The sequence below is a fragment of the Miniopterus schreibersii genome (genome assembly GCF_964146895.1).
Source record: "Miniopterus schreibersii genome assembly, chromosome: 2".
NCBI classification, from domain to species: domain Eukaryota; kingdom Metazoa; phylum Chordata; class Mammalia; order Chiroptera; family Miniopteridae; genus Miniopterus; species Miniopterus schreibersii.
The window spans coordinates 29,828,543-29,849,773 of record NC_138102.1 but is presented as its reverse complement, the minus strand read 5'-3'; the positions used below and the strand labels follow the sequence as shown (position 1 = coordinate 29,849,773).

The 21,231-nt window shown below is 40.1% G+C and overlaps 1 protein-coding gene across 2 annotated transcripts in view; it reads right to left on the bottom strand.

Moving 5' to 3' along the window:
* Positions 1-4,443: 4,443 nt before the first annotated feature.
* The window catches only part of NALF1 (NALCN channel auxiliary factor 1), a 530,644-nt gene continuing 513,856 nt past the window's right edge, over positions 4,444-21,231 (bottom strand). The window contains exons 3-4 of one of the 2 annotated variants that reach the window (XM_081130078.1): positions 8,587-8,632; positions 6,479-6,549 (exon numbers count right to left, since the gene is read on the bottom strand). In XM_081130078.1, coding sequence (XP_080986204.1) covers positions 8,610-8,632 — 23 coding nt within the window. In that variant the 3' untranslated portion in view covers positions 6,479-6,549; positions 8,587-8,609. Of the gene's footprint in view, positions 6,550-8,586; positions 8,633-21,231 lie in introns of both variants that reach the window. The other variant, XM_081130076.1, reaches the window with a different exon arrangement.

Below are 21,231 nucleotides of genomic sequence, written 5' to 3'. Positions count from 1 at the left end.
TTCCTGGGTTCTTGGTTTGATGAATGGCCACGCTGGAAGACTGAAATTCCCTTTTATGTATCTTTGTTCTTTCCTTGTCTTTATCACTCATGTTCAGAAAAATTTCAAGCCCCATTAATTTTACATCATAACATTGCTCAAATTCACCCTTTTTCTCTGTGTCATTTGCTGCTGCATTTGTTCAGATTCTCATTATTTCTCACCAGTATTACAATCCTTTCGTGCCTTACTTCCTTCACCTGTGCTCTGTACTGCGGCCACGGGAAAAATTTTAAATGCATAAAATCCGTTATGCAGTATTATTTTTAAAAAAATTCCTCTAATGGCTTTCTCTTACTTTGAGGGTCAAATCCAAATTTCTAGCAGGGTTAGGGGACCAGCCTCTTCCCTCTCCAGCCATGAGGCTCTCTGCAATTCTCTGTGAACTGCACGAGGGTCCCTTTGACTTCTGTGTCTTTGCACATGGCCACGATTTCTGTCTGTCTTTTGCTTGCTGAACTCCTATGTGATTATTAAGATGTCACTTTATCTGTGAAACTTTAACTTCTGCCAATTAGAGTTAAATGCTTCAAGAGTACTCTAAATGTGCCATGCTCTTGACTTATCTCTCTGCATTATAATAGTATATCCCATAATGGTCTAAGGAACTCCTGAAAGACCAAAAACACTTCTTTTGTATGTTTCTCCAAAGCCTAGCTTAGTTCCAGTGACATGGAGGTTTCTCAGTAAATTTTTTTCCAATAAATGAAAGAAACTCACAAATGTAGGCAGTTTATATATCCGTTTTATATAAACTAATAATGGAATGTGAGATATACATAATCTCAAACGAAAAGCATTAGGTGTTGATTTTATTTATTTATTTACTTAAAAATATGTCTTTATTGATTTCAGAGAGAGGAAAAGAGAGGGAGAAAGAAAGAGAAACATCAATGGTGAAAGAGAAATATCGATCGGCTGCCTCCTGCAAGCTCCCCCTACTGGGGATCAAACCCATAACCCGGGCATGTGCCCTGAGCAGGAATCAAACCAAGACCTTCTGGTTCATAGGTCAACACTCAACCACTGAGCCACACCGGCCGGGCAGGTGTTGATTTTAATCTTCAGCTTTTCCCCCCCACTTTCTGAAAATGACAATAAATAAAAAAGAAATGTATATAATGATACCTTTGAATACCATAAAACACATTTTTATTACCCAGACATTTTATTGGTGTTCATCATGTGATTTAAAAGAGAAACGTCGTCCCGCTCCGCCACCTCTTGTGCTGAGTTGAGCTTGATTGCAGCTTCAGGATGATGCTGAACCCTCTCCAGGAGAAGAGCTTCAGTAATCAGGGTAAAGCCATCGAAGGGATGGAGTGTTGCAGATGGAGTGTTGCCTTCTCACATGACGCGCACTGAGAGTACCCGGGATGTTGTGACAGGGATACAAATAATATTGTACCCAAGCTTCATTATTTTTCCTCTAATGTCGCAGAAAAATAAATTTCACTTTATACTCACCTTTCAGAAAAGCCTAGGGATAAATAGAAGATAAATTGTTTGGCTATCTTCACAAGGAAAAGAAGGAAAAAAAAACTGATGTTTATCTGTTTCTATGAATGAAATCCCATGCTGATTTGACATGGTAAATATTTTGCTGGGTTTAGCTATTTGTAATTGCACTGGTATATAAAATTCAAGAAAAGGATGTATTTTCTTTAGCCTTAGATCTTTTAAGATATACCTGCCCATTTAAAGCAGTAGTGCTGCAATTGTATAGTTTTCAAAGTATTCAGATAAACACAAAATCAGTGGTGTTGTAGGGTGTTGTGAGTATTGATGAGGACAGCTAGAGCCTTAGTAAGATGGTATTTCTCCATAAAAATATAAAAATAAAAATGTCCCAAGAATTCTTTAAAGACACATGTGCAATAAAATTGGATTTCTGTGGTGGTTAAATTTTTATTTCAGTGGAAATGTATGACTTTTTAAAAAATAAAAATTTGAAAGTCAATTTTCTATATTTTATTACAATATGTGTAAATCCAAACTTCTAGTTCTAAAAAAAGCCGTCATAATTTGCATCTTTTTAAAAAAAGATGTTTTATTGATTTTTAGAGAGAGAAGAAGGGAGAGAGAGAGAGAAACATCAATGTGAGAAGGAAACATCAATCTGCGGCCTCCTGCACACACCTACCTGCGGCCGAGCCCAAGCCCCGGGCACGTGCCCTGGCCAGGCATTGAACTCACCACCTCCCAGTGCACAGGACAAAGTCCAACCAAGTGGTCACACCTGCCAGGGCTGCATCTTTAAATTTACTCTTATAAGAGTATTTATCCTAGTACTTATCTCCATTGGACAGTTTTCCTGTCATTTAGAAAAGAATATTTCTTTGTGAGTCACTGTAATAAATTAGTGGAACCAAGCAGCAGTGATCTGATTCCTGGTCAGGGCACATGCCTGGGTTTCCGGCTCGACCCCCAGTGGGGCGTGCAGGAGGCAGCCATTCAATGATGTTCGTCTCTCATCGATGTTTCTGTCTTTCTATCCCTCTCCCTTCCTCTATCTCTAAAAATATATTTAAAAAAATAATTGTTTTAATATCATAATTCATTATCCAGGATGCAATGACTATCCATCATGAGAAAAATGGAACAGGATGGTGTTTACAAAGATGCAGGGCCTAATTTTTTTTCGTGAGGATTAATATATGTACATCAAGCGTGTTATCAAGTAGGAAAACGGCTATAAAGATCAATGAGGGTGGTGAGATTTACATCTTCAGTGGCTGTTCCTTGACTTTGTAAAGGAGTCATTGCCTATTTGGATCCTTTAGCTGACCCCAGGAAAAGCTGCTTTAGCTCAGTGTGCCGGGGAAATACAGAGGCGTGCTTCCACACTTTTGACAATAAGTACTAGGCAGTGAGACCATCCTCACATTAGAAGAATACATGTGTATGATAGGAAAAAAATCCTGCCGGAGTTACAGACTGTTCCAACGCTGGCTGACTTGTTGGAGAGAAAGAACTCATTTCCCTTCTCTCTCGACGTCGGTTCCTCACTTATATTATAGTTTATTTATAATGAACACTATTTTTTCTCCCAGGTCTTGAAATGGTCTTTTGGAGAGCTTACTTCTCATGTAAAGCAGTGGTGGTTTTTGTTTTCCCTCTTTTGGTGGCCATCCTTCCCAAATTAAAGCTAAAACGTGCTAAGTGGAACCTCCCAGTCCTCTTATATTGGAAAAGAGCTTTAACCAGTTGTAAAAGATATTAAGAGAAAACGAAACCTTGTTTGTTAAGGAATGCGGGTTTTCATTGTTTTGCCCAATGTCTTATCATGAGTAGGTGGGACTTGTACACGTGTTGATGTGTCAGTTTTCTGAAAGAATGGAAATGCCTCGGCACAACAGAAGCATAAGGGACATTGAAAAATACACTTCAAAGTGGCGTTTGCACAGCAGAGGCAGATAAAGGTCATAACAAACTTTTTCTTGGCCATATGACTTAAAGTCCTTAAGAGGTCAGTTGAACAAGAGCTCACCTACTAAGATCTTCCTCATGAGTCACCTTGATACCATTGTAATAACCTGGTTATTAATTAACTTGAAAGGAGTAGAGGAAAGGCTGGACATCAGATGCTTACCTGTCCGTCATACCTGGGAACAAGTCATTGGCCAGAGTAGGTGTGGCCACTGCAAGCCTGGAAAGATCTGATACTGAAACTTCCAAACAAAAGAATTCCTCTCTCTTGCTCTCTTGGGACTCTCGTTTCTGGGGGGGTGCTCTCACGCTGTCCTCGCCACATGGCCCACATCCACGGGGACCCCACACGATGGACTAGTGGGCTACAACCAGCCTGATGCTCGGCTGGACTTAATTCCACCACGGAACGGGAACTCTGGGCACTAGCTTTGCTTCTAGCTCTGCTGAATCCACAGCTGCACATTTGTCAGGAACGGTCTGAGGGAAATGGGACTTTTCAAACCCAGGAATATAACTCTACACAAATAAATATCACTCATTCTCTCTTGTGAGTCTTAGAAAATTCTTTTTCTCAAGATATCGTAAGAACCCCACTCCCACTAGCAATGGAGAAATTCCACCATGCAATTCTCCAGTAACAATCACTCACGCCTTCGCCCTTCATTCCATTGCCCCCCTCACTTTCCTCCTCCCCGGACTCCACTGAAACCTATATTCCACCTCTAGTTAGGCTTTTAAAAATGCTCATTTCTACAAGTGTTTAAAATTTGCGAGAATTTAAAGCCCACTCCCAGCCACTTCCCACCCACTTGTGTCCCTAGAAATAACACCATATTTCTTAAATCAAAACTATCATGTTTTTGTATGTGTGTGCGCATCTGTGATGTGTGTGCACACGTGAATGTGTTTGCATTTGTATAAAAATAATTTTTAAAAAGGAACAAAAACTAGAAAATTTTGCATTTTTGGTGGTTTCTTTTTGTATTTGCGCAGACCATTTTAGGATTTTCAGTCTCAACAAAACACTATTAAAACAAAGATGCTAGTAAAATATTTGTGCATGTACTGCTAAACAATTCTAGCAATTTTATTAAGCAATACCTTTATTATTTTTGAATACTCTTAACAGACTGGAACAAAACATTTTTTTATTCAAAACAAAATATGCATACTGTACGCATGTCGCAGGGTTAAGTATGATGCAGAGATTAAAGTTTGTTTGAACGAAAACAAATGCCTGGGGGAATTTCATAGCTATAAAGTTAATAACTAAATTTTGTTCGCTAAGGGGACCTCTTCTATGGTTTTCCTTCATCTCCCAGCTACACAGCAAACATATCTGAAGTGCACTTCCCGAGTGTAGTTAGAGAACAGGAAGGAATGTAAAGTGTTTTTTTTTTAATTATTTGTTTTGTTTGTTTGTTTTTTTAAAAACAGCCCTTATTAACTCTTCCTTCCACTGATTCTACTGTAAACTCATAAAAGCCTTTTTTTTTTTTTTATAAAGCAAATTCATAGACACTCAGCGGGTGAAATGTTCCCACAAAAAAGAAAAAATACAAACAGAGCAATCAGATTTCCCCTCTTTCCGTCAACTACCTAGAGCATGTGAGAGTGACACAGTTTTTGCACTGGAATGGAAATGGCTAACCTATTTTCTCTTTAAAGGTTCCTTTTTTGGGTGAGAATGCAGAATTGCATATAGTTTATACCTGGGATAATTTAAAACCGCATGTTGGGGAGATACTGGAGTAAAACTGTGGCTGTTCGCCTGCTGCGGGAGCTGCAGCATCTCTGCTGTCCCCCCACAATGAAGGGGGCTTCCCCGGGAGCCCGGATCCCTGCTCTCCACCTGCCTGCTCCCGCTGCAAAGGCCAGGACGGAGGCGGGGGGAGGCCCGCCCTGCAGGGGGGCTCTCTGCCCCTTCTCTTTCTGGGTCCAGGCGGCCGCGGGAGCCCCCAGACCAGGGAGGGAGGGCTGGGGGGCCCTGGGGGATGGGAGCTGGAGCAACATAGTGCGTGGTGGTTTGCTTTGCTTTTATTTTGTTTTCAACATAAAAATGTGTTAAACGGTCTGATTCCGCCTGGCGTGGGGAGCCCGGTTTGTCCGCGGGGAAGGACCCCGGTCCGCTCCCCTGCGGGTCGGCGGCGGCTCCGGTGGCTGCGGGACAGAAGCGGGGACGCGGTGGGGTCGGGCGGGCGGGCGGGAGGGGCCGGAGGGCGCCGCTGCCCGAGGCTGCGAGGAAAGTCAGGGGATTTTTTTTTGGTAAATTTTTTGTTTCCTTTTTTTTCTTTTTTTTGTCTTTTTTATGTTTTTTTTGTTTGTTTTTTGCTACACCATGAGGTCATAGCAATCATTCCTCTAATAGAAACTGACAGGACATAGAGACAGAGCTATCTGATGAACACACACGATGACTAGAAATAGAGAGAGACAGGGAAAGACTCAGTTTACCTCTGAGAAAGCATCCCCCCAAACAAATCCTGTATTAACAAGTGCAAAAAAATAAAATAAAATAAAATAAACGAACATATCAACCCAAACCCAAACCAAAGCAAATGAAACCTCCAAACAGTAAAACACAGTGTATAAAATGGTGTGAGAAACCGATGTCCCTGGGCAGCCTTTCGGTCGGTAAAAAGCCGTGTGGGGGTCCTGGTGGGGGCTCGGGCCCGTCGTTTCCAGCGCCGCCCTGCAGGCCTTGCGAGGAGCGGTCCGAGGGTCAAGCACCCGGCCTGCGGCGCGGGGGCGCCCGGGGCGCGGGGGGCGCGCGGCCCGCGCCTCACTCCTCGCGGGGCGAGCCGTCCTCCAGCGCGCGCAGGCCGCCCAGGCCCAGCGCCGAGCTGTTCTGCGCCGCCGAGGCCGTGAGGACCGTGTGCAAGAGCATGAGAACCAGCACGCACAGCCTGAGTCTGCCGTGGCACAGTCTTGGGGCCGAGGAGACCGCGAGCGACGTCCTGTGGCAGGAGCCCCCGCCCCCCACCGTGCCTGGGGGTGGGCGGCGAGCCTGCGGTCCCCTCCTGACGTCACAGCATTCTGGCTCGTCTCTGTCACTGCGGAGGAAGGTCTCGTAGAGCCCTGCGGGACCAAGAGAGCGCAGGGTTAGCGGGGAAGGCGGCGCGGGACGGGCGCGTGGCAGAGGCTGTGTGTGCTCTAGCTGCTCTGATCCCCGCTGTGACCGAGCGAGCGGTTCCACAGTGGTAAAGGGAAGGAAAGTGCAGGCCGTCTGGGTAAGCAGCCAGCCATTCTCTCAAGCCGGGCCTTTAAAGCCCCCCTGCGTTCTTTTTATATCCCTGGGGGTCACACCACGAAAGCTCTGGGTGGTGAGCAATATAGAATAAAAGAGGTCATTTAGGTGAGAATCAGAACCGGAGGCTCTGCATCAACGTGGTGACCGGGGACATGCAACCAGCCTTTTTCTTTAACAGGAACATGATTACTTAATATAATTCATAAAGTAACATCAACTAGTTACGCTAAAGGAAATAACCAACCGCTCAAAATATCACAGCTCTAGGAACCATGTTTCCAAATCACTTCCTCTCCTGAGCCTCGCCATGCCTTCTGTCCCCCTGTTGGGGGGAGGGGGGGGGACGGACACGGGCATAACCATCTATACATCCAACGGGTGACCATTTCCTTTTATTTTCTAAATATTTCTTTTATTCTTCCACCTGCTATTCTGTGGATGGCTGCCTAATGGGACCATCTGAGGCTTAAATGAGATGAGTAATATAAATGCACTTAGTGTCTTTTGCCTGGACCACTACATGGGGAAGTCTCTCTGTTTCTGGTGGTGTCCCCTTCCAGCCTCTTCTCCCTCTGGCATCTCCTTTCAGCGAATACCTACCTCACACCCTCGCTCTGGCACAATCTCTCTTTTTTAGTCCCTCCAGGAGAGCATCTCTCTTTCTCCCTTCTCCTTCTCCTTCTTCCTCTAAAAGGACACACTGTTCTTATTTTAAAATTGATAGATGAATAGCTCTAAAACTTTCAAAGTGGTGAAAAGAATAGAACAGCTGGTGCGCTGCCAGGCGGCTCAGCCGGTTGGAGCGTTGTCTGGTGCACAGGAGAGGGTGAGGGCCCGGGTCCCAGCCAGGGCACACCTAGGGGCCTGGTTCCATCCCCAGACGGGGCACCTAAGGGAGGCAACCAACTGATGTTTCAGTCACATGAGTGTTTCTCTCTCTCCTTCTCTCTCTCAAATCAACAGAAACATATCCTTGGGTTAGGATTTAAAAAAAAGAATAAAACAACTGGTTACTGTCTTTCAACCCTGCTATGCTATACATATATACAATGTTTTTATGTTGTTGCATAAGCCATTTTGTATCTCATTTTTTTCCACTTGACAAACATTTTTTCAAAGTGTAAGAATGAAATTTCTACACAAATTTTATTATATTACACTCAAGCTTGAAAAAACTGAAAACAGGATGGAGTAATTAGAAGGGTTAAATAATATTTTTTATGTAAAGTGCTTGGCTCAGTGCCCTGCACAGAAATAGAACTTAAAAATTTGGCTACTGTTAATAATAATAGTTATTAATAGCGGCTCATGACTCCACATAAATAATAAAATCTAAAACATTCTTTCCTCTGTCTCTAGGCTCATTGCTCACCCATCCAGCTATCCTGAACTCCTGCCTCTTCTAGAACACGCGGTAGGTTCACCCACGTCTGTATCACCGTCCAAGCTGCTTTTCCTTCCTGGGACATTCTCCATCAACTCATACACCTACTCTCATTTATCCTTCAAGTTAAGCTCACAGGAAATTCCCAGTGTGGAGCCTGCCTGGGCTTCGAATGCATTTTCTGAGACTTCAATAGAGCAACTATTATTATTTCTTTTACTCGCAATTGCTCATTTTCATGTCAATTTCCTTACTCGTCTGTCAACCTAAAAGCAAGAACTATGTATTTTCAGCTTTGTGTTCTTTTCCCATGTGTTGCAGAATACCTGAACAAAACAGATACTTAACAAGCATTTATTACATGAATAAACTCAATATATATTTATTTGATAAAAAAGAATCTATTAAATGATATATTATACACTGCAATATTCAGTTTCTTTGAAAAAAATGACCAAGATATCCTTGTAATGATGCTTACAATATTCATTTCTTCTTAGGCATTCAAAGGTAAACTTCACCTTCGCCTAGATAGAATATGGAAAAAAAACTGAATTAATGAGGTCTGCAGCTGTGACATTTTTATTGTATGATATTTTCTTATATAAGATAATTCCCTGGTAGATTAATCATTTATTGAAGCATAAGCTTTCCAAAATTATATTCTATGAAAAAGAGAGTTTATAGTTAAGATTATAAGAATATAAATCTAAAGGTCAGTTAGATCAACATTTTAGAATGTCAACAGTCAGGAAATGTTTAACAATGTCACCCAAATAAGACCCTCTTCCAGGTTTGCTCAACAGCTACATTGCTGATTTATAACTAAAGTCATTTCAGAAAGGATAAGGCTGTTCCTTCAGGCCAATATATGTAGTCTTCTATTTGACTGACAGAATGAATAATCTATTTCTGCTGTACATCTTTTTAATAAGAGTTTTTATTCAGACTTACACATGCATGTATCTTCATAAGCAAATAATTCCACAAGACATTATACAAAAGAATAAAAATAAAATTCCTCCACCTCCCCCATCCTAAATTCCTTCTTCTCAGAGGCAATTATTTGCGACTCTTTTAGCTGTTTCTGTATTTAGCTCCACTTTTGTAACTAACCTGCTTTTTGCTTTTCTTTAGTTTTCATTTCGCAGGCGGGGATAAAACATTCATTCTCTCACCTCCTCCGGGCCCTACGATCCCCTTCATACCATCCTGCCCCCATTCCGTGCTGGTAGTGAGCTCCACAGTCATTGTTTGTTTTATTACGATGTTGTAAACACAATTCTTAACTCAGCCAAGTAGTAAACTTTAGTTTTCCATTCCTAAACTACTTTGTTTTTCCTAGAGCTAGTATCTTACAGTTTCCTATGTACTTACTAATTCAATCCCAAATACTTTACCATTGTTTCAGTGGAGTCAGGTGTTCTATCAGTTTTCTCTCCCTGAAGGAATATCTCCTGGAGCCTTTTACCATCCAGACCGGCTGATTTTATGCCCAGTGCATAGCTCCCGGCCTGAAAACCCTAAGCAGCCACCCTCTTGGGGGTGTCGCTGGCTCTCTCCTATGGCCTTCCCGTTTCCTGTATCCTATACAGGCCTCCTTTCTCGTTTTGGAGGACCACGGCATCTAGTGTCTTCATAAGGAAAAGCTCGTGGGAGTAAATTTCCAAGATGCTGGATGCCTAAACATGTGTTTAGTTTGCCTCATATTTAATTGATGGTTTGGCTGAGTATGGAATTCTGGTTTAGGAAATTGTATCCTTCAATGCATTCGAGCATCACTTCCATATTTAGTTTCTGGGTCCCTGGAATCTAATTTTCTTACCTCTCCTATTTTATATCACTTCATCCCTTGCTTTCCTTTCTAGAGGATTTGGTGAGCTTTATCGTGTAATAACTTTATGAGTTTTTCTCTTTTTACCCCTTACCACATTTTAATTTCCAAGAGCACTTTTACGTGCTCTCAATGTTAGGTTTTGAAGGTGTTTTTTTAAGTGTTCTCATTTCATAGTTGCAATATATTCTTTTATTGCTCTCAGATATTTGCAGCTCTTTTATTTGTCTGTGTTTTATTTCCTCTCTGCATGGGCTCTGTTTTTTCCAAATCACCTTTTTCTTCGCGTGTCTCTTATTTTTTTACGTGGGAAGTCTTCACATTCTCGAGTCTGCCTACATTAAAAAGTATTGAAATCTGGGCAGCTAAGGGGGATGGTGAGCTGTGAGCTACCCTGTAGGATGACCTGACTCAACTGTTTCGATGGAGAAATTTTTTAAATCCTTTCCTTAGGTTGTTTGGATTATAAATATCCAATATCTCTTTAGGAGTGCGAAAGCCAGGCAGCCAGTTTCCCGAGAGCTAGATGGGAGAAGCCCTGGGATGGGGGTGTATGCGGCATTCACTCAACCCCCACGTTGCTTCCCCTACCTTAGCTCCTTCCAGTGTCACCCAGCACAACCACCTTCTGCACGTGTCTCTAAAGTATAGCTCCCACGCCACAAACAAACAGTCCAAGTCTTTTCTCTAAGGTGAGGACAGGGAAATTGCTAGGTTGGGGAGGGGGGCACGGGCTGTGGAGATCTGACAGCTTCTTAAACAGATTCCCACCAAGGCTTTCTTACTCTGCGGCCGCCTCCAAACAGCTTATGCTTTCAGTTCCTGTGCCCGGAGAGTCTTGGAATTCGCGGATCTGCAGTTTGCAGGCCCGGCTGACTCCTGGCCTCCTCTCTGCTGCGTCTAGCCTTCCGCAAATCCTTGAGCACGCACCAACGTTTTTAAGAGGTGTTTGGTTACTCTCTCCTTCTCCCTCCTTTTATTTCTTTGGGTTTATGCCTCAAAACGCTTTCTTTTCTGTTGGGTCTGCCTAGAAAATGCTCCTGCTCTTTTCTCGACATCCTTCTGCTCCGCCTTGAACTCTGGCAGATGTCTGTTTCTCTGTTAGATTCGTTTCTGAATCAACAGGGACCTACAGCTTGCTAAGTGCAGTGTTGCTTTCTTTATGCGACAGAGGGTGGGGTGCATCACCCAGAGGTCCCCCTGGACACGGACGCTTGCCCTTCCCTTTGGGAATGCTGCCTCAGTGTCTCCGCAGGAGCCACTCTTGCAGGAGGAGAGCAGCCTTTCCTAAGTTTCTCGGCCCTGGGTTGCTGCCTCCGGGAATCAGGGCGCCTGGGAATGGCCATGCCGGCCTCAGGCCTCTGCCCTGTCCCGAAGGCACCCTCCCCGACGGCCCCCCAAGTAGAGTTCCCAGTGGCCTCCCCAGTAAGCCACCGGCACACAGACGTGCTGCCTGGGAAGCCTGCCGCTAGGGGCCAACTCTTCCTCATCGAACAAAAGAACTATAAGAGCATTTTTCCAAACGAAAAGAAATAATTTCTTAAACAATAATCTCATTGCACAAATATAGACGTGATTCAGGATTTTAAAAAAAGCACATTTTCAGTTAATGGAATGTTGTTCTGATGTATTTTGCTTACAAAATGTTCTGTTTGCAATATATAATGAATCATTACCTGCTATTTGACATTGAATAATAATAATTAGAGCAATTATGGCTCAATCTTATAATACCAACCTCATGGAGGTTTTTTTTTTGAGGATTAAATAATACACATAAACTATTTAGAACAGTGGCTGGCAGATAGTAAAATCTCGCATAATATTAGTTATTCCTATTATAAATTAGGAAGGGATTTGAAAAACATCTGATTAAAATTCTTTTACTGTTTTCAATTAGTCTAACTCACTCACAGAAACACCTTATTTTTCACTACTCCACACAATTATTCTATTCTAGTATGGTCATTGTAAATATTAGTTAAGTATAGGAAAGTCAAATAGTCTCAGGAAATCCTTAGAATAAACACATTATATTATTTAAATATAATCCTTCATTATCTCAGCAATTTACCTTTTACCATCTTTAAGTCCAAGGATATTTGAGACTAATTTTTCAAATATTTGAACTAATAATATAATGTAATATATTTTTTGGATGCAAAAGTTTAGAAAACCGTGAAGTGAAAAGGAGAAAAATCAGCCTAAATCTGAATTTGTTAGGATGAAAAAAAAAAGAATGGTTGGAATTTGTTTTTACCATTTGAGACTATACTTTACACTGTTCTTCTTTGTTTACACTTATTTTGTATTTTGCATGTATATCAAAGTTTTTTACATATATAAAGTGTATGTATGTGTATACATGCATATAGGATGTCCCCCAAAATATATGCACACTTTGAATGATTATAAAGTCAGTGTTTAAAAACATAGTTTATTTTCAAAATTTAAAAGAATCTACAGAAATGAATTTTTTTTTTTTTTGGCAATGCCTATTTTCAAATTGGTGACCATTCTGGCCCAGGCACTGCTGATAATGTGAAGCAGAGGAATCGCAAACACCAAGAATCATTTTATTTGGTATTTGTGTGCCCTCAATTCATTGTTGGCTTTTTACCATAAACTTTATCTTTTATGTATCCCCATAAAAGTCTAGTGGATAAATTTTCTTTGTTCAAAGCTTAGTCTGGCTTCACCCATTATTTCAAATCAGTTAAACCTGAAAAGGTGTGAATATTAAGTGAGTTATCAGCTGTTAAAGCGTGTATGCATTTTTGGGGGACACCCTATATATATAGTTACAGAAATTTGGAAATGCCAGAACAGTTCATATGGCTTGGAATTTATGAAACTTCCTAGACATAATTTCTTTAAAGTAATTTTTATAATTTTACAGTTTCTCTCAGGGCTATTACTCTGTCAAGGCTGTTTTGTGTCAACGTCAAGCATTCATATTTCTCTAAAAATAAATGGTTTTATTGAGAGTTTTACATTTATTAATGTAGAGTTATACATAATATTGTCTCATTTTACAACTTAAATTTTTTCTATTATCTTCCTCTTTGTTATTTTATTTTTTATTAATTTCATTGGGGTGACATTGGTTAATAGGATCATATAGGTTTCAAGTGCACATGTCTGACACATGATCTGTATACTGCACTGTGTGCCCATCTCCCAAAGACACATCATCTTCCATCACCATATATTTGGCCCCCTTTATCTCCCACCCCCTACCCCCGTGTCCCCCTGGTAACCACCCTACTGTTGTTTGTGTCTATGAGTTTCAGTTTTATATTCCACATATGAATGAAATCATATGGTTCTTAGCTTTTTCTGACTGACTTATTTGCTTAGCATAATATACTCAAGGTCCGTCCACGTCGCTGCAACGGCTGAGTCTCATCTTTTCTTGTGGCTGAGCAGTAAGTGTCCCACTGTATGTATGGGCTGCCCCTTCACCCAGTCATCTAGCAAAAGATGCTTCGGTTGTGTCCATGTCTTGGCCACTGTGAATAATGCTGCAATGAACACAGGGGTGCATATATCTTAGCGAATAAATGCTTTTGAGTTTTTCGGGTAGATACTTAGATGAGGGGTTGCTAGGTCATGTGGTAACTCGATTCTTAATTTTCGGAGGAACTGCCATGCTGTTTTCCGTGACGACCGTACGTACCAGTTTCCTACCAGCAGCGAGGGAGGGTTCTGTTTTCCCTGCAACCTCTCCTACACCTGTTATTACCTGTCTTATTGATCATGGCCATTCTAACAGGTGTGAGGTGGTATCAACTGGAGTTTTGATTTGCATTTCCCTGATAGCTACTGAAGTCGAGCATCTTTTCATCTATCTGTTGGTGGTTTGTATGTCTTCTTGGGAGAGGTGTCTGTTCAGGTCCTCTGCCCATTTTTTAATTGGGTTGTGTGTGTGTTTGGTGTTGAGTCGTTTGAGTTGTTTAAATAATTTGGATATTAACCCTTCGTTGGAGCTGTTGTTAGCAAATATCATCTCCCATTCAGTTGGTTGCCTTTTTGTTTTGTGCTGGTTTCCTCTGCTGTGCAGAAACATTTTGATATATTTCCATTTAATTTAGCCTTTATTTCTCTTGTTTTTGGGGTCAAATTCATAAAATCTTCTCCAAGATCAGGTCCATAAGTTTGGTACCTATGTTTTCTTTTATGTACTTTATTGTTTCAGATCTTATATGTAGGTCTTTGATCCATTTTGAATATTTTTTGTATTTGGGGACAAACTGCAATCCAGTTTCATTATTTTGCATGTGGCCTTCCAACTTTCCCAGTACCATTTATTGAAGAGGCTTTCTTTTTCCCCATTGTATGTTTTTGGGTCCTTTGTCAAAAATTATTTCTGCATATGCATTTGGTTTTATTACGGGGTTTTCAGTTCTGCTCCATTAATTTGTGTGTCTGTTTTATTGCCAATACCATGCTGTTTTGATTACCAGAGCTCTGTAATATGATTTGAAGTCAGGGAGTGACTTCAGATACCTTTGTCTTCTTTCTATTTCCTCAGGATTGCTTTCACTACTAGGGGTCTTTTGTGGTTCCACAAAAATCTGATGATTTTTTTTTGTTCTAGTTCTTTAAAAAATGACATTGGGGTTTTGATGGAGAGTGCATTAAATCTGTATATTACTTCAGATAATATGATAATTTTAACTATGTTGAATCTTCCAATCCATGAACATACGATGTCTTTCCATTTCATTGTGTCTTTTTCAATCTTTTAAAATAATGTTTTGTAGTTTCCAGTATATAGGTCCTTCTCCTCCTTCAAGTTTATTCCTAGGCATTTTATTATTTTGGTTACTATTGCAAAAGTAATTATTTTCATTTCTTTTTCTGAAGTTTCATTGTTAGCATACAGGAAAGCAGTGGATTTTTGTACATTGATTTTATATCCTGCAACTTTAAGGTATTTGTTTAGTGTTTCTGAGAGTTTTTTGGTGGAGTCTTTAGGATTTCCTATATACAGAATCATGCCATCTGCAAAGAGAGACACTTTTTCTTCTTCATTCCTAATTTGGATGCCTTTTATTTCTTTCATTTGCCTTATTACTCTGCCTAGGACTCGCAGAACTATGTTGAATTAGAGTGGTGAGAGTGGGCATCCTTGTCTTGTTCCTGATTTTAGAGGAAGAGCTTTCAGTTTTTCACCATTGAGTATGATACTGGCTGAGGACTTGTCATATATGGACTTTATCATGTTGGGATACTTTCCTCCTATACTCATTTTAATTAAGTGTTTTAATCATAAATGGATGTTGTATCTTATCAAATGCTTTTTCTGCATCTATTGATAAGATAATATGATTTTTATCCCTTGTTTTGTTAATGTGGTGTATTACATTGATTGATCTTCATATGTTGAACCATCCTTGTATCCCTGGAATAAACCCCAGTTGGTCATGATGTATTATTGACCTCTAATTTTATATTGTTTTACCAGCTCAGTTATAAAATAACCCTAGAAAATTAGCAGATTCTCTAGAGGTCACTCATTTTGTTTCTTTTACCTTTAAGGAAAAGTGGACACAATTTAGATAACAGTGCTAATTGTGTCCCTATAATTCACCCTTACCCTATAATTCACTCTTAATCCCTAAATTTGGCTAGTCATTGATTTTGTTCTAAAGCTACAGTTACATTTTCCTGTTTTTTGTTCTATATGTTAATTTTAAAAATTTAAAGTAAAAAAAAATTCCTTAGAGTTAATTTAATCCCATTTAATTACAATAATAATATTCAAGGTTTTAAAATATGTATTAAGCAAAGTAGATAATCACTTTTATATTTTATTAATTCATAAAATTTATGAAAATTTTAGATTTACATTTGAATCATGATTCTTTTGCACATTTTTTGGAGGTTCTAGTTGTCTTTTATTTTTCATGTAACCAGAAAAAATATAATCTTCATCCTTATATCACTAACTAATCCAGTTCCATAACTATACCAATTTCAATGTTGTAATATGAGCAGGTTACGTTTGTTGCACCGATATTATCTTATGTCTTATTATTACTGTATCGTCAACTTGAGATTCTATACTATCCTCTTTCTTTTATTACTTTTTTGTTCTACTACAGTAAAACTTTAATTTTTCAGGTGGGATATATAGAAGTAAACCTTCAAGAGTATATATATTTAATTTTAATAAACTTTATTCTGTTTCAAAGATATTTTGTCAGGGTATAGTATCCTACATTCGTAATCTTTTTCTTCTAATAACTTTGGCAACATTACTTCATTGTTACTTAGTGTCCAGTGTTGTGTGTGAAATTCTGACTGTATTTGTTTCCTATTGATGTTGTAACAAATTACCACAAATTAAGTAGCTTAAAAGAGCACTCAATTATTTACTCACAGTTCTGTAGGTCAGAAGTTAGATGGGTTGACTGGTTTCTCTACTCTGTATTCACAAATCCAAAATCAAGATGTTGGTAGGACTGAGTTCCTTTCTAGAACCTATAAGGAATGGTTCACTTCAAGGCTCATCCGGTTTGTTAGAATTCGGTTCCCTGTACATGCAGGACTCAGGTTCCAATTTCCTTGCATGATCTTGGCCGGGGTTGTTCTCAGCTTCTAGAGCTCCTGTGTCCCCACTCCTTGGATCATGGCCCCTTTCTCTATCTTCGAAGCCAGCAATGGCACGTGGGGTCTTTCTCATGCTTCCAGTCTCTCTGATCTCTCCTTATGCCATATCTTTCCCCTTATATGGTGTCTCTCTGGCTAACTTTTCTGTGTTCTGTGTTTTTCAGGGCCTGTGCATTTAGATTGGGCCAATCAGACAATCCAGGATGATCTCCCCATCTCAAGCTCTATAATCTTAATCATATCTACAAAGTCCTTTTTGCTATGTAATGCATTCACTGGTTCTGGGGATTAGCTCATGGCCATCTTTTGAAGGTGGCATTATTCAGCCTACCATGCTCCACCCTCTGGCCCTCAAAGATTCACATCCACGCTACATGCAAAACACATTCACCCAATCCAAGGTCCCCCAAGTCTCCGCCCAATACAGCATCAACTCAAAGTGTAGAAATCTCCTCTAAATCTCATCAATTTTAAATCCCCAAATCTCATTATCTAAATCATCTAAATTAGGCATGAATGTGACTCGGCATAATCCATCCAGGGATAAAATTTCTTTCCATCTGTGAAACCAGAAAGCAAGTTATCTGCTCCCAACATACAAATGGTGAGACAGGTGTAGGCTAATTGTTGCAGACATTCTGCTTCAAAACAGGAGAAAATGGAAGAAAAAAGGAGTCCAAATCAATTTTGAAATCCAGCTGCACAAACTCCATTAAGTTTCCAGGCCTGGGAAAGATCCTCTGTGGTTCTCAGCTCCACCCTCTGGCCTCCGAGCTTTCCTCCCCGATTCAGCCTTCCTTTTTTATGAAGGGTAGTATATACGTGCAGCTGAGTAGTTTCATTAGCATGTTTCTTGAGAACTTGAGACGTCCAACAGCCTTTCTTCATTTCATCCTGTCTCTGTTTCTTTTAGTCCAAGCTGGCAGTATTTTTGCTGGTATAAAATTCTCAATAACTTTGTGAGAATCTTGTCTATGTCACAGGGATTCACTCCATTAGATAAGAAGCTCCTCTAAAGATCTTTCCTAGATAATCATTTCTCTATTTTTGGCTACTGCTCAGATGGCTGAGGGGATCTTTAATCTCCTCAGAAGCTCTTTGTCTAAGTGAACACTCTGCCCTTTCAAACTTTCTGAGGTATCAGAATGGTTGTACAACCACACCCCCAGGTGTTTTGTTTTCTCTAGAACATGCTTTCCTGACAGCAATTTTTAAAATCTCTCACCATCTTGGTAGACTGTAATTTTCCCAAATCATCAAGTCATGAATTCTTATTGTTTCACAGTTCTCTCCATTTATCTTTCTCCTTCTGCGTTGTGCTATAAGGAGCAAGGTCACACTTTAAACACTGTGCTGGGAAATCTCAGTTTATAGAGCCAAATTCATCACTTACCAGCTCTGCTTTCCATATAACTGCAGGACACAATTCTACTAAGCTTTCTTACGCTATATATCATGTTTCCAATTTCCACGAACACATTTCTCATTTCTTCTTGAGCCTTCACCAGCAGCCTTTACTGTCCCTATTTCGACAAGCATCCTGTTCAAGGAAATCTGGGTTTTTTCTATCACACTTATCAAAATTCTTCCATCTTCCCCCACTGCCTAGTTCCACGGCACTTCCACATTTCTAGGCATTTGTTACAGCAGCACTCAACTTCTAGTACCAAAATCCGTATTCATTTTCCATAGCTGCTATAAAAAATGGTCACAGACACAGTGGCTTAAATTGGCATCCATTTATTATTTCATAGTTCTGTAGGTCAGAAGCCTGGGTTGGTTTGACTGGTTTCTCTACTCAGGGCTTCCTGAAGCTGAAATGAAGGTGTTGACCTTGATTATCAAGGCTGGTAATGAATAACAGAATTCAGTTTCATGTGGTGGTGGAAATGAGGTGCCTGTTTTCATGCTGGCTGTTGACTGGAGGTTCTCGGCTTCTGGAGGCTACCTGCATTCCCTGGCTCGTGGCCTTTTCTCCGCCTGAAAATCTAGCAACAGTGGGTTGAGTTCCTCCCATGCCTTCAATTCTCCGATCTCCTTTCTGCTTCATCTTTCTGGCCAACCCTTCTGTGTTCTCTGATTACATTGGGTTCACTTGGATAATCCAGGATCATCTCCCTACTTTAAGGCCAGCTGATTAGCAACCTTAATCCCATGTGCAAAGTCCCTTTTGCCATGTGATTAGCATGTTCGTAGGCATAATATCAAGGGAGAGCATGGGAGCCAAAATCCTGCCTACCACGCTGGTGTTCATGTGCGCATTTCATCAAGGGCTTATGTTTGTTATCCTCTGTGAAACCTCTTTGAATACTCTCTGTATACCTGTTGTACTCTAAAATTTCAAAAAGGCATGTCTACATATGGTTTCTTTATAGCTTCTTTTGCTGGACGCTTTTGATCTGAAACCATGGTTTCCTTCCTCACTGGAGAGATTCCTTCAAGCACTGCTTTCATAATTAACCATTTCCTCCACTTCCGCCTTGGTTTCTTTTTTTTGTCTTGTTTGTGTGTTTGTGTGTGTGTGTGTGTGTGTGTGTGTGTGTGTTTGTTTGTTTCCATAAGGTCTATATTCGGTAGATACCGGTCCTTCCACATAACATTTTAATCTCTCGTCACCTTCAATTTAAAGTTTTGTCCAAGAGGCAGAGTTCTCCTGAGGGCGAGTGAATGGAGATAAAGCAGACAGACTGCAGCTCCTTTCCTATGGCTTCCAAAAGTCATCCGTAAGAAGGCTTCCTGACACCCATCTCAGTAGCTCATTCCATGTCTTTAGAAAGCAGATTGTGGTATTTGTAGGAATGGGGATGACCAGTGGGCTCAGGTGTCTGCCAACAGCCTTTCATCCGTCAGGGAGTTGCTGGTGACTTTGTACTCCTGTCCACTGAACTTCCCCGTAAACAAATCGAGGCCATGAAAGGGTCCTGCTGGAAGAGCAGGTCCCGCCTCTGCTGTGGTCTTTCTTTAGAGCCTGCTCAGAAGGCTCTCCCAGTGCTGGCAGTGTTCTAAAGTGCTGCATCGGCCTTTTCTCGTCTACATATTTTTTTAACTCTCTGTTTTAAAAATGTCCTATTTTCTAGGATTTATCACTTCTATGAATGTATCTTATTTTGTAGCTTTTACTTCAATTTCAATAGGTTTAGAGACAGACAGGAAGTAAAAGTTTGGCTTCAGCTGGACAGTTTGAACCAGAAGCCCACTCACACTCACATGCAATGGTGCACTCATTACCAAGACAATATTTTTGCATCATGTAAATTATTAGTGTTGCAGAAAAGTTTTTAAATTAGTGTTCCAACTTTAATATCGCTTCATTTTATATTTGCTACAATAGTGATTTCACATACCTGTTACCTAGGATTTATTTAAAAATAACTTACAGAAATACAAAGTCAGCACTGGTATCAAAATTGTGTTCACTTTTTTTTAAAGGTAAAGATAACAAAATGAGTGATGTCTAGAGATTTGCTAATTTTCTAGGGTTATTTTATAATTGGGCCGGTAAAACAATACAGAGTTCAAGTAAAAAAAAATAGAAAAAAATTTCTAAATCATAGTGACCATCTGCAAAAAGAATTAGACTTATGAATGTCTACATATTTATAGAATATTATTTTTAAGCAAGGGCAGGTTTTAAGTAATTAAGGAATAGATTTTAAAAGGATTAGTTTTTAGGGGTTTAGGGGCAGGTATATCAGATATGTGTGATGAATAAAGTCTACCATCACCTTTATATCTAATATTAATAGCATTATGTTACCTTTCTTCTAGTTGACATTGTTGAGAGTGAGGATCACTCATTCACTCCACCCTGAAACTCTCAGCACCTAGCAGGCTGCTCATCTCCAAAAGAACATTAAATATTTGTATAATGAGGAGAGGAACCAAGGAATAATGCAGTCACTAATACCTCGAGTTATAAGAGAATGTTTCAACTGAATATATTAGATTACAAAGCAAACCAATGTAACCTACTAGTAAAATATAACTACACGTATCACAAAGAAAAGTGGCACCGACTCTCAATAACAGGCCATACAAATACCTGGCTGCATAATGGCCAATCAGAGCTGAAAGTTAACTAAAACTGAAAATTATACTAATTGGAATTAAAATCAAAGGTCCACATGAAAATGGCAGAGACATTCTATAGAGAATTCACTCATTCTTTAAAACCATAAGCTAAGTTGATTAACACATTAGACATTAGAAATACCCTAAAGCTAAGCAAAGAATTTCCTCAACAACACGTCTAAAATTTTTCCAGGATTTTACTAGAACAAAGACTGTTTGCAGCCAGAGAAAATACAGTTTAAACAAAAACCTAACAAATGCTGTTAAATATCATATTTCACGTTGTTATTCCCCAAAATGCTTACGGTGATTTTTTTTTTAATTATGAAAAATTTATTGTAAGAAACTAGAAAAGAAAAACAGTTAATGAACAAAGACAATACACATTGGCCAAACATATCATTTAATTTTCCACGCCATCCCTAATGAGTCCTGGGGGGCTGTCTTCATGAAGACCTTATAGGGTGGCGTGGAGGAAAGCCACAGGGATTGCTGGAGGAAGGGTTGGCCCGCTCGAGGGCCCCTGCCCGCATCTGCACCAGCATCAAAACGATGCACGGCTCAAGGCACTGGGGCCTGGTGGACAGAAAGACTCACCCTTCT